Here is a 17,542-nt window from a genome sequence, read left to right on the forward strand (position 1 = left end):
GCGGGCCAAAGGCCATTGGCCTGAGAAAGCCCAGAGTGGGCACGATTAAGCCCAGGAAGTGACAGTGGGAATGCAACTGGCCCTGGCAGGCACTAGCATGCTCCCATTTGGCCTGATAGTGAAACATGGCTATTGATACTATATGCTTTTGTCAAAGTCAATGGTCACTTTATTAAAAAAGAATGTTTAATAGTGGAATTCCAGGCGAAGAACAACACTAGCATGATGCTAAAGAGAAAGATCCACAAATCATAGAATTGCGGCAAATTTAGCCCCCACTATTATCCCTCAACAACATCCCAGTGGTCACACATGATTATAGACACACAAAAAATAAAATAAAATAAATAATAATAATAATAATAATCACACATATTAACAACTACTCCTCTCTCTCCACTGCCCCTCCCCGAGAGCCCTCCAAAAACGCTAGATATCTGACCCATTTCCCCACATACGAGTCCATATTCCCCAATCATCTAGATGACCCTTCTTCAAAAGCCGTTACCCTTCCCATCTCCGAGCACCACTCCTGAAATGGGGCGCTCCAGCCGACCTCCATCCCCTTAAAACTATCTGTCTGGCGATCATGACACTGGTGAGGACCCAACACTTTGTGTCTAATCTCTACATCAATGACCAACCCATCAACCAAAAAACAGATTCTGGGGCAAAATGAAACCCGAGTGCCCAACACATCACACACAAAACTCTGAACCTTCAACCTAAATTCTTGGATCTTAACACCACCAAAAACATGGGTTGTGTCTTAATCATCCGATTGGCATCGCCAGCAGGTGGGTGTGACTTTAAGACCAAGCCTATTCAATCTAGAGGGGGTCCAATAGAATCGATGTAAAATCTTAGATGCAGACTTGACGTTTGTTAGAATCCTAGCCCACACTCCCTCCTCCAATACCAAGTTGAAATCTTTCTCCCATAATCTCTTAATAGAAGTTATAGCTCCGTTCCCCAGACTCTGAATTAGCAGGGAGTAATACACTGATGCCTCATGACCTTTTCCAAATGCAGTAATCACCACTCCCAGAGTGCCTGCTGCTTTAGGGTTGTGTATACTACTCCCAAAATTTGTACAGAGCAGGTGCTGCAGCTGTAAGTACCTAAAAAACTGAGATCTGGGAATCCCAAAATGTTGAACCAAATTTTCAAAAGATCTCAACGCTCCACTCACATATATGTCACCAAGCGTATTAACCTCCCTCACAATCTACTCTGACCAGCAGAAAGGACACTTATTCATACATAATTTTGAGATCAGCCATATGCTCGAAGCAACTTTTAAATACATTTCCGAATTAAACACTCACTCTGGACACTTTTGTCCATACCGAGTGCAAATGCAAGATAACAGGGTGTAACTTAACTTCTCCGATTAGTTTAATAGAAAGGCTTTGCAATGGCAAAATATGGGCAAGAACTTCCCCTTCAATACAAAACCAGGGAGGGGCTCTCTCTGGTGGAAGTGACCAATGAGCCAAATGTCTGAGACAGAATGCATAATAATAATAATAAAATATTGGGTAGGCTTAGCCCACCTTGTCAATCATATACCAATTAACTCTGTATCCTGAGAACTTGGAAAAGGAATTAATAATTCTGTGGAGGCAAAGCACAGATCTAGTAGGGTCAGAGATGAATAATACCTTATGTGACACACCACCAGCCATCACACCTGGAAAATCATCCTCCTTTCTTATCGCAGCTGCTAATGGTTCAAGGCCAAGACAGAACACCCCTGCCAGGTGCCCCTATCCAGAGTAAAATAATCAGATATTAATCAATTTGTTTGTACCGCCTCTACTGGGTGTCTATAAAGTAACTTATTCCATCAGATAAACGTATTCCCAAACCCATACATTTCGGCGTCAACTGAGATGGCAGCGACCGCAGACTGATCATTCGCCTCTGACCACATGATATTCATGAAACACCTAATATTATCAGAAGAGCTGCAGCCCTGAATAAAACCCACCTGATCTATATGTATGAAGGATGTCATAACTTTACTTAATCGGTTAGCCAGAACTTCTGACAATATTTTAACATCACATAACTTTACCACCAAACACTACTGATGTTGTATTTGTATCTCTCATGTGCTTCCTATGAGGAGGGCTATTTGTATAAAACATAGTTGCTGTTTATATAGAGTGTTCCAAAACAGTCAATTATGAGGTTCCTTTTCAAACAGGATGCTAACTTAGAAAGCCTTTGTAGGCAGAAAGCCTGAATAGACAGCAAGGCAGATCACTAGGTTTGGAACAGAGCCAAGGTCTATTGTAGTAGCCATTTTGCACTAAAGTGGACAAGAACATTTGTTTTAATGGAAGGCATACTTTGATGCATATCAGGACAAAAGCCTGTTGAGCACTCTTTATTAATAGCACAAGGGCTCTTTGGTAACCAATAGGTTCACTTGAGAACTGCAAACAAGCATGGGAAAATGGGACATCTCACCTGTGCTATTTAAACACAAGCAGAACACAATTTTCCATAGAGACAAGCACAAGAGGCGAGGTATCACGTTTTATCAGATCCCTCATATCTGGTTATCATTTCAGTGTGTGATATAGTTCATAGGAAGAACCGTGTGGCATCCAAACAGTGTCTCTATTACAAACTCTGGCCTGCATATATCATGATTGACACAGTGTTCAGTAGAGGCCAGGAAAAGGCAATATGACACTGTATGTGAAGCATCTCAAACGAAACAGACAGAGTATCCTAGACTGGTACAATGTACAAATGAACACTCTTAACACTGTTTAGTATTTAAAAGGAACACTGGAAAAATTGCTGTACAGTGGAGAGGCTACTTTAAACAGCTGTGTGGATGAATGGTGGAGGTGAGAACTTAACAGAACCCATCCAGATAAACTGTCTTCCACAAAAACACTATAATGATAATAACATATGTAGAAAAGATTTACAATAGTTAATGACTTTCTAGTTAAATCCTTTTTTTACTATAAATCTCCACTTTCAAATAGCCCTACTAAGCATCCTTCTTTCCTAAGAGTTCTTTTGTTTTTGGCGATTCGCATTCTTCATGCATATCGCCACCTACTGAGCATGGAGAAGATTTTATAGTAAAAAAGGACTTAAATATTGATACGTTTCTCACCCACACCTATCATGTTGCATCTGAAGAGATGGATTTAAACACTGAAGTAATTTGAATTGCCCACAGGAAGCTGAAAAATTTGGGAAGATATGGGGTGGACATGTTTTCTTTAGTGCTGGCTCAAGTAAGAGCAGGGGAGTCATTACACTAATAAGTAAGCATCAACAATTAAAATGTCTCAAAAAGAGTAAAGATAAATTAGGAAGAGTCATTATTGTTTTAGCAGAATATCAGGGACAATGTCTTATTTTGACTAATATTTATGAACCTAACATTGAGGATCAGGGCTTTTTTTCATATGTGCTTTTTTGAGCTTCAAAGTTTTGGACCCTGTTGACTTGGATTGTAAGGACCTACAGAGCTGAGATATTTTTCTAAAAATCTTTATTTGTGTTCTGCAGAAGAAAGAAAGTCATACACATCTGGTACGGCATGAGGGTGAGTAAATGGTGAGAGAATTTGCATTTTTTAGTGAACTATCCCTTTAAGATTGTTTCTCTTACAGAAATTCAACAGGAATGTCGGTCAGGATAAGAACCTGCCCAGACCAAAAATCTAGCTGAGAAGACCACCACCCTGTCTGGGTGATAAAGTCTAACGCTCCCAGATTGCAGAAGGGAAGGGGGCCAGATTCAAAATGTTCCAGCTCATTTTCAGTTTGTCTAGTCCTTTCCTGAGGTCCTATAATTAAACACCCTTTAAATAGAGGACAGCCACTTGCTGCAACATGCTGCTTTAACACGCCTAACTTAAACAACATAAAATAATAGTTTACTTAAAATGAAAATTGTCATCATTTACTCACCTTCTTGTCATTCCAAACTCATTAAATTAGTTCTTCCATGAAACACAAAAAAATCAACCAATCAATGCACATAATTTCAAACTGATACGATACAGGCATCTAATTTTATCTAGCATCATATCTAACACTTTATTTTAATAAAGGAAGCATCTGTGAACAAATTTGGTCACTCCATATTTATTTATGCACTACAAATGATACATAACCTGTAATATGATTCCCATTTTTTCATAATTCATTGGCTTTCCTATTGAAATCATGGCTAAGTTTACAAAACAAAACGTATATACTTTTTAACTCCAAATGTTCTCTACCGTACATCTCTGTGACGTGCGCTCATGAGAGGGATGACGTAAGCTCGTTGGTAAGGTCACGCATGGACGAGGAGGCAGGAAGCATGTCATTGTTTACAAGAGAGCTGTACAAAAGTTTAATTGTCTTAACTGTAGATTTGTATTTGTATAAGTGTATTGTTCAAAATGGTCGTTTGGTGTGTGTGTATCCTGGATGCTTCAACCTTCAGAAACCCTAAAGAAAATCCCCGCTGGGAAGAATATGAACTTTACATCGATTGCCTATACATGATCATGAGCGATTGAAGCTCTGGCTTATCATGCTGAACCTGGATATCAGTACACCCCTACATTCTCTCAAATATTTTGAACATTTTACCCCTGAGGATTTCAGACCATTGAAATAAACAAAGGGTCGATATCTGAATTCATTGGCTCTGTCTTTGTCATTGTCACGCCTCCCTCGGGCTCTGCACCTCATCACCTGATTTTGAATTCACCGCACGTGCACTCAATTCACTCGCTCATCACTGCCTGCATAAATAACTCAACAAAGTCTCACACAAAGGACTCGCAGTGTTTATTTATCTGTCTGTATTTGCTCTCGATTTTCATCGATATCTGTTTAGAGCTTACTGTGCTGTTTCGCCTGTTACCTCTTCTTCAGTTTGTGAAGATTCTCTTCTGTGTGATATCACCTGTACCATTGATCTCACTGTGTAAATCCTGTGAATCTCAGTAAACGCTCACACACTTGGTTTCACTAACTTGTGTGGCTTGAATTCCTGAGAGTCATATAGCTTATATATTTCAGAAAGCACAAGTAGATAATGCAATGGCATTGCTCTGAAATAAAGGATGGTTATTTACTGTAGTAATGTTTTTTTATTATTATTTAAAGGAGGAAGCCTGAAATGAAATCCTAAAAATCTTAAATTCTGTTTTGATGAAGAAAGAAACTCTATACATCTTGGATGGCCTGAGGGTGAGTAAATTTTTGGGTGAACTATTCCTTTAAGATTTTGCAATCTCATACTATTATTACGGTTTGCCAATAAACCGGGTTGGTTTGTCCAAAGGAAAGTGGATGATGATTTATACTGCCCAGATGGACCAAAGAAGCACCATAAAAGTAGTCCAAATGATTCTAAGCCTTCTAAAGCCATACAAAAACTTTGTGTGAGGAATAGAAGGAAATTTAAGCATTTATTCATTGATCATCTTCCCTCCACCATAGCTATAAAATCTCATTCATGCTTGTATTAGATAAAAAATCTTGACAAGACAAGTTTGAAAAACATAATTGCATTGGTACAGGCCAAGACTATCATTAAATAACGACTAGAATTTTGGTTCGTTTCACACACAAAGCTTGGAAGACTTAAAATATAGTGCACAAGTCACATGGATTACTTTTATGATATCTTTTAGTCGTTTTTGGAGATTGTCAGTATAAATAAAGATCTCCTTGCCTTGTATGTGTCTTGACATTATGCATCTCCTTCTGAGTTCCGTGGAAGAGAGAAAATAAAACAGGGTTGGAATGCATGAGGGTGACTAAATGATGACAATATTTGCATTACTGCTTTAAATATTACTTTTGAAGGAAGTGGGAAGGACAGGTAAAACTTTGCTCTTTGTTTAGCTTCAGTATAGTGCATATATTTAGGAGTTATCTTTGAATAAAGAGTGAGACTGTCTGTGATGTCAGAAGCAGAGCTGGAACAGGATACAGCTCAGCGCTTTTATTGGTAGAATTTCTAAGAACTGTAACAGGAAAAGCGATTTGGCCCTCGACATGTCACCCGGCGCAGGGCTCGACCAAAAATGCATCTGCATTCATCTCAAAAGTTGTTCTGCAACTGTCAGCAGCCTGAAACAAGACAACAACGTTTACATTTAGTCCATCTAGTTAGCTAGCAATATTACATGTAGCATGCTCTATTTTGTGAGTCACTTTGACCCAGAATTTTGACTTTATACTTTTTAAGTAAATAGGGAAGACTCTATAGTGCATACAACTCAAAATGTGTTTCTGGGTCAAAATGACTCAGAATGATGGAGCAAGTCATATAAAACATTGCGTGACACATTGCATCCACCTTTGCATGATATCTTGCTAAATGATTTCTTAACATGTTAATGTCATCATTTTCTCATCATCATGTATTTTCAAATCGAGATTATATGTCCTCTTTGGACAAGCAGATACAGTATATCAGTGGCTGTCGAGCTGCAAAAATGACAAAACAAGCCTCAAAAAAGTGGTCCATATGACCCATGCACTATAATCCAAGTCTTCTGAAGTCATTCAATAGCTTTGTGTGAGGAACAGACTTTCACTGATTCCCTTCGGTCTCAGTTCATAAATCTAATTTAAAGAAAGGTCACAAAGGATTGTTTCTCCTAGATAGCTTGGCTATTAAATGTACAACAAATGCAAAAGTCTGCAAAAGTCTCTTGCTTCTCGGATGTTTATCTTATTAAAAAAAGCCCCCAGTAATCTTACAGATGTCTCTTCTATAGTTTCAGAAGTTTCAACTATGTCTCAAACTGTTTAGGGAGAAATATCTGATAAAAGCAACCTCCTTGGAGGAATCCAATTTTCCACTGGGGGAAGCAATTGTAGGATTGATTACCAAAATAGAATGAAAATGCTGGAAAACAACAGCAGTTTATTCTTCATTCTCTGTGTTTTATACCACACACAGAAACTAGTGTGCTCTCAGGACTGACGTGCTTTAACAAAACCAGTTACATACAATGCAATCAAAGACATCACACAATACAATGGGAACTTTGCAGATATCTGGAGCATCATTGTGCTTTGTTAAAAAAATAAAAAGGCAGAGACCGACTTTAAAGTGTAAGCTTGTGTTATGATAAGCAGCCATGATAAGAACAGAAAAAAAGGAAACAACTGGTTAAAGGGATGTTTCTTAAATTTAGGGCACTTTTAGCACTGTGGATTTCTAGAAAGTAAAGAAGGTCTCATTAAAACATCTGTCTTCTAATATCCAACAGTGTATTTACCAACATGCTCCACAGGAGATTTGTTCGTTTTTCGGAACGTCGTGAAAATTCAATGATCTCACAGTGAATTCAGAAACTGAAGGTTGACTTTTCTTGAGCTACATTCTGTCTGTGCTTACCGAAATTCAAATCACTGCCCCCAGTGGCCGTTGAACGTAAGGGCACATGTGAGCTCCAATTCAATTCCAGTTGAAATGCCCACTGAGGGGCGCCAAACGTGAGTTGAAAAGTTGTTTTTAGCTGTATAAGTGGAATGCATATTTTAAAAACTATACCCACAAACACAAACCCTAAACTGAACCGTCAGTAGTAGAGGTGTTAACCACTACAACAACCACGCTCCAGACATCTGGGGGCCCCGGTCTGAAAGGGGTGAAGGTGACGCATTGTTTCACGTTCATGAATGGTGGATGATGCTATTTTCAGCCGTGTGAAGGCAAAGTGCTGCAGGTTCACCCATTTGTGCAAAGTTATCGTCCAAATCTAAAAAGGCAACACAGTATCACAGAAATGTAGGAGGCAACAGCGTTTCACCAGATTTGTAAGGAGGAACATTGTAAACTGTCAAACAGTAAAAGCTAAAAGCTCCAGGTGAAGGCGAAGTAAATATGACAGAAATACATCTGCACTATTCTACATTTACATTTATGAATTTGGCAGATGCTTTAATCCAAAGTGACTTACAGCACACTTATTACAGGGACAATCCCCCCGGAGCAACCTGGAGTTAAGTGTCTTGCTCAAGGACACAATGATGATGGCTGTGGGGATCGAACCGACAACCTTCTGCTTAACAGTTTAGTGCTTTAGCCCAGTACGCCACCACGGCACAGGCACGCCATTTTGTAGTGAAAGTGTACTGAAAAAAGAAGTGTACTGTGAGTACCTGGATGATGCACTACTTCAACCGGAAAAGAAACAGAAAAAAAAAATGCATGGAATGTTGGACACTTCATGGACTCAGCGCTCGTGGCTTGCCACATGTAGCGGAAGGGGCAGAGTTATGGGAATAGTGAATGTAGCAAATAGCAAAACTTCTGTGAAGACAGTTGAATGATGAGATATATTGTTTACTTTCACCCCACACTGTGTGAATACAGTATGTGCATTAGTTTAACTGAGTTCAGCTAACACGCTAAAGCTAGCAATGCATCCCCTGCGTTTAAAACCTCACTTCCGTCACCTGAAAAACAGCGAGTGCCTCTGTGAAGTAAAAACTGTCCCATTTGGGACTGTACTACACTTTAAAAATTCAGAGTGCATAGTGTGCAGTGTGGAATTTGGGACACAGCTGGAGTCTCCCATACTGCTGACACAATACGCTTCTGGTTGCTCCACAGGAAAAGGTAAAGACATTTGAACTGATGCAAAACCGTTTGACTGGAGATTGTGCTTCTCAGTAACTCGGCATGATGGAGCATATGCCAGGGTTCTGATACATTTGAAAGCAACATGGCGACTTCTGTGTCATTTCCAGCAAATACCAAATTCTGTGTCGTGTTTAGTCGAATTCTGTGTTGGAAATGACGCTGATAGAAAAGACAGTTTTAACGGTTTTAGAATAAAATGGCTGACTCCTTTGTCTTGTTAAGGCTAATTTCATAGCTAACACTTTACATCTCCAAAAACACACAATTAAACGACAGCTATTGTCACACTTTGTGTAATTTGAAAAAAAATACATCTCGATTGGAATGACGGCCAATAAAACACTCTGCTCCAGTGATATTTACCTTTATTTTATTTTTATTCAAACATCAGGTTGTAATATGTAATAATTTCAGATTTCATGGCTGTATACTTGATTTTATGCACCTGCAAGTAAATCTGAAACAGCCAAACCTGTTAATTAGAAAGCAATGCTCACATTTCACTCTTGTACTGTATATTCTACAATATTCAAAGGAAATATTCACCACAATGTTTGTTTGCATATAGAAAGTGCATGACTGATGTATTTGATATCGCTCCCATATGAAAATATAAAACTTTGAATTGCATCACTCTCTCATCTACACTCACGGAGAACATTTTGGCCTAATAAAGTTCCCGATGTGGTCTTCTGCAGTTGTAGACCAAACACCTCAAGGTTCAACGTGTTCTGCTCATTACGATTGTACAGAGTGGTGTTCCGAGTTACCGTAGTCTTTCGGTCAACTGAAGATATTTGCAGTAGTTTGGTTGAGGCAAATGTAGACATGAACCAATCGAGACAAACAGCAAGATAAAGCCAGTGAATGGAGAGAACCGATCCTTGTTCTAGTTCCCACATCAGATTTGTGAATGAGACCGGGATAAGGCCCAAGAGGAAGCAAGCATGCAAAGCACTGACAAATTCAGTCCATCAATGCAAAGCGTCGGAGTGAGTTAATGTTAAGATGAGCAAATATAGACGCAGACAGATGCATAGTCAATCTATAATGCACTTAAGTAAAGAAATCCTGAAATATTACTAACAGTTGATATTCTGCATTTAGTGTTCTGTAACATCAGCACTTGATACATGGAATATGCTGAATGCTCTGCTGAGCCGGTAGTTCTCGGGTTTGAGAGACCAGAGAGAAAAATGAAAACATTGTCTTTGCTCTGAGGAATGTAATCTTAGCCATACAACACTCGAATTGAATAGGCAGTCAGTTTTTGCACTGGTGGCAGGTAGTCGTTCCCACACGATTTATAAGTGTTCTCAATGTTCCTGACCTAAAGAGAAAGATCTATAACCCTTCAACACCAGGCTCGGAAGAAATATGAGGACTTCTTTCCCATGCTGATTTGGGGAACATCTATGGAATTCTGCAGAATGGATTTAAAATGGAGATGAGAATACTGTAATCTTATTAAAACAGGCAACAGAATTAATAAACACGTAAGGGCCGGTAGAATTTGTATACCTTTGCGAGCATTCCAGTTCTTAAAGTAGCCGACACTATGGATTTCTGGGCTACCGATCAACATCCATGGTTGAAACCTGAACTTGCAAGTTACTTGCAGAAGGACGTTTAGTTTTTTATATCGATTGTCCTTTGGAACTGCTCTTTTGCTAGGATAAATCTGATAGTTTGAGGTTTGCTCATGGATGGATCGGATCAGCTACACCAAGAGAGTGACTGATAGGAAGAACGTCCAACACAACATGTATTGAGGAGCGAAAACATTGCCTAACGTGCGGTTGGTCCTCTGCATACCAACAAAATAGCACTGACTCGCCGGGGCATGGACTAAGTTACGAGGCGCATCCGTGTATACATTAAATATTTGCTGCCGGAACCGTGTATATGGATATGACAGGAATACAAAAAGGACGAATGACAGAGGCCTGAAATTTCCCAAATCCAACAGCTCTGAATGCAAAATCATTATTGTAAGCTCACCGTAAAGACACAGAGTAAGACAAGCAGTTTTGAACACAGATGTAGGCTCAATAACGGTATTTTGTTCATTTCCGGGGAAAAATTACAAGAGAAATCATCTGTAGTGTACCTTCAAGTCTCCTAACAATTACATTTTTCTTGAACCATCTCAATTGAAATAAATGGATTTGCAAACTCTAGTGCAAGTGCCCTGAAATAAAGCTTGCAAAACATTGGCATTCATGTACTTGTGTAGAGTCAGGAATTCTTTAGCCTGAAACTAACAAAAATACAACCGACATAACACATTTTCTTCATGGTAAAATTATTTTATTAAGAAAGAAGTTAATAAATAATGCAAAAATATAATGTTTTGTCAATTGTTGGGAATTGCCTAAATAGTAATCATTTGTTCTGAAAGAGGTAAATAAATACAATGTAAACTGGTCACTTACAAGTGGGCAAAATATCACAGATGTTTGGAGTTGAACAATTAAGTGACTTCCAGCACAAAACAGAGACATTGCAAAGGTGTAATGATAGAATGTAAACCAACAGTCAAAGGCAAAAAGGATAAAAACATATGCACTTTTGACTACTGCACTACAATGGTTTGTGACGGCGATCAGTGAAGCGTCATATTGTTTTTGGACTGAAGAAAACATTACAAACTTGTTGTTTCATTCTCTAAACTAACAAGCTTTACACAGGAACAAGTGAGAAAAGCAATTACAAAATCAAAAGCACCATATTAGATATGCAAAGAATTAGAAGTTCGAACTTATTTCCTGAAGGCCATGTTAAGAATCTACAATCAAAATGTGTGAATGACCAGTTGCTACCTTTACTGGTGTGGATGATGAAAAATGTGCAAAAAAACATTTGTCTGAGAACTTGAAGACCGGTTTCTCTTAAAGAGCCGTTTTTACATTGCCAAATGACAGAAAACAAAAAGGGCAGATGTGGGTGCATGGTTAAAAGAGAAGAGCAACTAAAATTTTAGCGTACTAAGAGAAAGGTTAGACCAGCTAAACCCACTCCTGCCGCTGCGAACAGTGCAGTCTTCATCGACGACTCTTGGTTCAGTGGTCTCGCATTGTGGAAAAACCTGCAGAAACCCTCCTACAACAGACAAAACAGATCAGGATGAGTTTCACATTAACTTCCTACACGAAAATATGATGCAGCTCAAGACAAACGCAGCAGTATTTCGGACCTCAATCATCAAGTAGCTAAAAATCTCAACAATGAGGACATTACACAACGCACAGCCTACTTTCTCATTTTCTCACTAATGCTATCAAAACACTTTTGTCAGGTGATAGATTTTAATGTTTGCATTATAGTAACGACATTTTCAAAGACATTTTAAAGTGTGAACAAAGTGGCAGTAGCTCAAATTATAGTGTTGCACTTGCGATGCAAGGACTGGAGTATGAGTCCTGAAGAGCATGAGTCAACATGTGAGCCAAAACCATCAGAGAGGCACCACAAAAACATGTTGTTGCTTTTTTAATTGAACTTTTATGACTTTCAGTTAAGTTTACGGTATGGAGAGTATTGGTCATTTCAAAACTCAGTTCATTTTAATATGAGCTTTAAGCACTACACAGTGGACATTTCACCTCGGAACTGCTGCGATACGTGTAATGAACCACGTAATATCATTTTGCAAAGGCATCGCCACAGTCACATAACCTTCATGAGATCAAGTTGCCCATACAGGAAAGTTTAACTGTAAATGGCTTCCTGTGATGTCGGTTAGCTTGTGAAAGCTGCAAAAGACATTTTAAGGGTTACATGTAGATACGATGGTTTCACAAGCAGCGGACAGGGGCACACAGGGGCGTTACTGCTGTTTGTAACCATCTAAAGAGCCAAACAAACAGCAGAAGGCTAGAGTCGTGCAGAGCAGCTGTCCTCAGTCAGGCACCTGCTGTACTGGTCAGAGCGAGTCCAGGTGCGCTCGCCCACAATCATATGCTGCACATACTCTGAGTGAAGTACTGAAATCAACAGTGTGTTTCAAACAATAGACTAAATGGCTGAGTGGCCTTCTGCTCAGCTTTCAACAGCTGCCAAATAAAAGAGAAAACAGGCCAGAGAAAAAGAAAAGGCTGTGCCAAGTCTCTCCAACTCTTCATTCATGCAAATACAACTTTGCCATGACTGATGATGTTTTAAAGAACAGAAGTGTTTAAAATGGTCCTCATGACTTTCCAAAACCATGACTTTCTTCAGTGGAACATGAAAGTTCGCATTTGCCAAAGTTCTCAATTCACTATTGGTTCGTACGCATCTCATAATGGTTTGTGACATGCAGTGTTTGAAGACGCAGAAGCGCAAATGACATTTGAGAGCTTCCGCAGGTCAATGAAGAAATCAAAATTATTGGACTTGAGAAGACTTGAGATATTGCACACAAGTCGTACGGACTAATTTTAAGAGGTTTTCCTTTTGAAGCTTGGCATCACTGGTGCACAACATCTACTTTTGTGTTCCACTAAAAAATATAAAGTCGAACAGGTTTGAAATAACACAAGGCCTTGGTGACTTCCATTTCCATTTTGGGGTGAACCATTCCTTTAAGGGAGTGGAGGATGTACACTCATAAGACATGAATCCAGTCAACAGAACTGAAAAAATGCTTCATGATGACAGTGGATTGGTCTCGTGTTTTACAGCTGAAATACTTCAGCTGTTGACTCACATCTTTCTCAGAATCAAGTGTAATTATAGCAGATATCAGTCAGTATAAATAAGCAAAGTCTCCTGAGGTAACCTCAAAATATGTTGTTGGCCAGTCACCCACTGGACACCCACACAGCTTTAAATCCAGAAAGAGTACTTGGCGAGACCAGAGCTAGTTTAAATGGGTTTTAAAGAACAGTTCTGCTTCCCCATGGACATTGCTCGAATTCTTTGGCTTGAGTCACTCTCTAATTCACAAAAACAAGAGCAGCCACAAAAAACGTGAATGCTGCTCTACTCTTAAAGCTAGACCGGGATTTCACAAGTAGGTACCTTTCAATTACAGTTTAAAATGTACATATTATAAGGATACAGGTGGAGAAAAATCTGAACAACTTCAAGAGATTGTGGGATCAAACGCTTTGTGCAAATAGGCTGGGTTTTTCAAAGTGTGCACATGAAAGATTAAAAGACATGCGATTCGATTCCTTTGAACACCCACACAGTTTCACTTTAAACAGAACTGGTGTTGATATGCTTGTGGAAAACCCCTTAAATAAACATTTCATCACTTTAATATAGAAACCTGTGGATTACAGAGGGTCTTTCCCCTTCAGATTCCTTCATACATTGTTTTTTTCCCCTTTCTTTGGGTGGTGCATTTGGCCAAGTTTCAGAAGTGGAAATTCCTACAGCCTTGTCAACAGATAAACATGACTTGATAATAGAACTATAGAATAAAAGCAAATTACAGCTGCAATTATCAGAACGTCAACAATTATCTGCAGCCAAATTACAGCCATGCTGATATTCAACTCAACAGCGCTCGTGCAAGCGTGATATTGCTTATAATAGATATTTGCATTAGTCATTGAAAAGGAATGTTCCTGGAATACTACAAGTTAAGCTCAGGCCACATCCACACAAATAGGTTTTCGTTAGAAAACGCATTAATTTCTCTAAGCTTTGGCCTTCCGTCCACATTGAGATGGCGTTTTTGTCGAGTGAAAAATGGAGCTTTCCAAAAATGCTCTCCCAAGTGCATACATATGAAAACACCATATTTGCCTTCTACTGTGGACTGGAAAAATGGAGATATTCGAAAATGACGTATTTGCTGTCATGTGATGCAGATGCGATCCATTCAATCTAAAACAATCAAGATGGCGGCCCATGTTCAAGCAGCGTTGTTGTGTCTGCTATTCACTACAATGGCTTTGTTAAAGACAAGTTACTTTGTACAACCTTCACATTGCTTTCCGCTAAGGTGACAGGAAGTTCACTCGGCATTTGTTTTCCGCCGGCAGAATAGAAGGACAAATGCGTTTCAGACCATACAAGGAAATAACGCAGGGTCACCCATATGTTTTCAGATGTTTTGGTGTGGACGAGCCACCATCGGAAAGTTTGAAAACAGCAGTATGGATCGAAAATGCTCCTTTCAATTTTATCCAGATTACTGTGGACTTGGCCTCAATTAATTTGTGGGATAATGTTGATTTCCTCAAATTATTTTGAGTCGTCCATCCTTATTTAAACAAATTGGGGATACAGTAAGGCACTTACAATGGAAATTAATGGGACCAACTCATTAAATCGTGATATTGGATGTACCTTTACACAGATATGGCAAGTAAGCGGTTTTATCACACCAAAATCATATTACGGTGTATAATGTTTACGGTGTGTCAAAACTTTTGAAATTAGGTGTAGTTTAGCGATTATGGATTAGCCCTATTCACTTGTTGAAATTACCTGTGGTAATCAACATTACGCCAGGAATACTGTTGATTGAGCTTTACTTGTACTGAACAAGGAATATGCCTTTAAAAAAAAAAGTCCTCTACAAAAATCGATCTTCTACTGCACAAACGGTTCCATCTTAATGGGTACTGCCCGAGTTTACAATGAACACAGTATTGCTAATGCTTACCCAGCCTCCATTTTCAATCAGCCAGTCTTGCTTTTCCCCTCCCAGATAGTCCGCTATGGTCTCAGCCAGTCTCCGGGAGCACTCGCAATTCCCTCCTCTGGAGATCAACTCGTTGGCCAGCACTCCAGTGAAGGCAAAGATGGAGACCACCCTCCCCCAGTTCAGTTTCCCATCTACCACCACTTCCCTCATCACACTCTGCAGACACTTGCTGGGATCTGATCCGCAGCTGTCCAGTAATTCCTTGATGAAAGATTGGAATTTGGTTCTGTACTGCTGCTCCATCTCTTTGGCCAGGTATCTCATGGCCTCTGCTGACTCACTGGGAGGTGTCTGTTGGATCCCGCTGCAGAAACCGATGTAATCTTCTGCCATTAATAATGTTTGTTGTCTCAACCGACAGTACATTTTCTAAATGAAGACAGGGTCAAAATATATTAGACAGAGCTGTATGCAAGTTCAACAAAAAGAAGTTTCAGTGCATCATATTTAAATCTTTGTGCTCAACTGGGCTTCGTTCAGCTCCTCTTCTGGGATGGGAAAAAGTCTTATAAAAATATAATAATTGTAGCAACCCGTTTCTCATTCTTACATTAACACACAGCACCTAAAATATTCACGTTCCCTTATACATTCTTAATGTTGGCCTAAAATCTGTGCTAAATAAAAAGTTAAAGTGCACATTGTGTGTTAAATCCCCATATACGGTTTGATGTAAAGAGTTTCTTAAAAAATAACCATACAACTACAGTTCCTCCAGTTTATGTTCCTGCTATAAAATCATAAAATAATACTGCATGTCCTTCAAACTGTGAAAGTAACTTTCACAATCTTTGGCCATTTTAATTTCCTTTTTTAATTTCCATTGGCTCACACCAGGTCGCCACAACTTTTACTGTAGTAATCATGGTATTTTAGCCCACACTGTAGTAAACATGAGTGCTTGTGTCCAGAACACTATGAATCAATAACATTAAGGAGTCCAGCTCACTGCACAAACACACTGAACCCAGATCAGTTGGTAAACTGGTAAATCATTTATAATAAAGTCCTTCATGGCTGTAATAATCTGCAGCTGTTACATGAATTCAGGCCTTGTAGGAAAACCTGACATTCAATTTAACCGGTATCAGCCGGTATTAACCGGCTAATCAAATCACGTTTAACTCTTGAATTAATGCATAAACTATTTGAAACAGCTTTAATTATAAGACAGAACAGAGCAGCCAAAGACTGTGCGCAATAGTCTGAAACACTGAGCCGGCTGCGCCATTACGCGCCGCAACACAAAGACGCGAAAACACACCGCAGTAGTCAAATAAGCACGATCCCTGCTCTTCATTTCATTTCCGCTTGGATTTGACAGTAGTTTTAGTACGTATTGTTTGGAATATGGCTCTCTAACAGTGAGATTATTAAAGCGGCTCACCCTCCCAGCGATGTCAGACTGCTCTCACCACCAACAGTTGCGCAAACAGCAGTCACTCCTCACAGCACAGCAGCCGCTCTTCCGTCACTAACTCACTTTATAGAGACAGAGCGTATTTAGGCCACGCCCACAAAGGGGGAAAACAATCCAGCCGTCTCGGTGGGCGTGGTCTTCAGATTTTTCGCTTTGTTCTTTCCGTTCATCACTGGTTTCCAACATATACGTGAATAAACAAATATGAAGATAAAATAATTTATTTCATACTTGTTTTATACTCGAATAAATCATACCCGAAACCATTGTTATTTATGGAGATTGTATGATTTTCCTCATTGTTTAATAACTAGAAGATATGTTTCTAAACCTCTTCTTGAATATTGTTTTCCTCCATACATATTTTGCTTTCCATTTGTCTAATAGACTGTTAGACCTATATTTAGTTAATTATTTGTCTACATTTTTTTTATTTTTCTCAATTTATAAATGTTCAATTGAGTTTTTTATTTATTTATTGATACTTTTAACTGTTGTATAATTTATTGCGCTTGATCTTTAATCATTACATATCGATTATTTAAAACTAACATTGATCAACCTCCTCTATGAGCACACACACACACACACACACTTGTTTTATTTTTTTATCATTGTGGGGACTCTCCATAGACCTCCATGGATGGATGGATTTTCTATTCCCTAACCCTCTCAGAGACCTTTTTGCATTTCCAAAAAAAATCGTTATAAGTACGTTTAATAAGTCGTTTCCAGACATCCCACCTCTCCCGGAGTCTCCCGCATATTGATAGCGGCTCCCTGTCCCTGATGCCCTATATACAATGTCCCGGAAATCGTTTTGATTGTTT

At 39.1% G+C, this 17,542-nt stretch overlaps 1 protein-coding gene across 2 annotated transcripts; it reads right to left on the minus strand.

The window, feature by feature from the left end:
* Positions 1 to 5,950: 5,950 nt before the first annotated feature.
* LOC127661208 (anti-apoptotic protein NR13-like) lies at positions 5,951 to 16,783 on the minus strand. 2 transcript variants are annotated; one of them, XM_052151816.1, is made up of 3 exons: positions 16,680 to 16,783; positions 15,251 to 15,661; positions 5,951 to 6,116 (listed from the first exon to the last, which is right to left on the minus strand). In XM_052151816.1, exons 2-3 carry the CDS (start codon positions 15,656 to 15,658, stop codon positions 6,045 to 6,047), a joined length of 480 nt encoding a protein of 159 aa, XP_052007776.1. In that variant the 5' UTR covers positions 15,659 to 15,661; positions 16,680 to 16,783; the 3' UTR covers positions 5,951 to 6,044. The 2 variants fall into 2 exon arrangements, with proteins under 2 accessions (XP_052007776.1, XP_052007774.1); XM_052151814.1 differs by lacking the exon at positions 5,951 to 6,116 and adding an exon at positions 11,581 to 11,748.
* Between the last annotated feature and the right edge of the window lie 759 nt (positions 16,784 to 17,542).

The sequence above is a fragment of the Xyrauchen texanus genome, chromosome 21, assembly GCF_025860055.1.
Source record: "Xyrauchen texanus isolate HMW12.3.18 chromosome 21, RBS_HiC_50CHRs, whole genome shotgun sequence".
NCBI classification, from domain to species: domain Eukaryota; kingdom Metazoa; phylum Chordata; class Actinopteri; order Cypriniformes; family Catostomidae; genus Xyrauchen; species Xyrauchen texanus.

Excerpts from the sequence above, each read along its gene's own strand:
- LOC127661208 (XM_052151814.1), bottom strand. The coding sequence starts at position 15,658 with ATGTACTGTCGGTTGAGACAACAAACATTATTAATGGCAGAAGATTAC. Across the intron at positions 11,749-15,250 it reads TGATTGAAAATGGAGGCTGG|GAGGGTTTCTGCAGGTTTTT; the intron begins GTAAGCATTAGC and ends TGTCTGTTGTAG.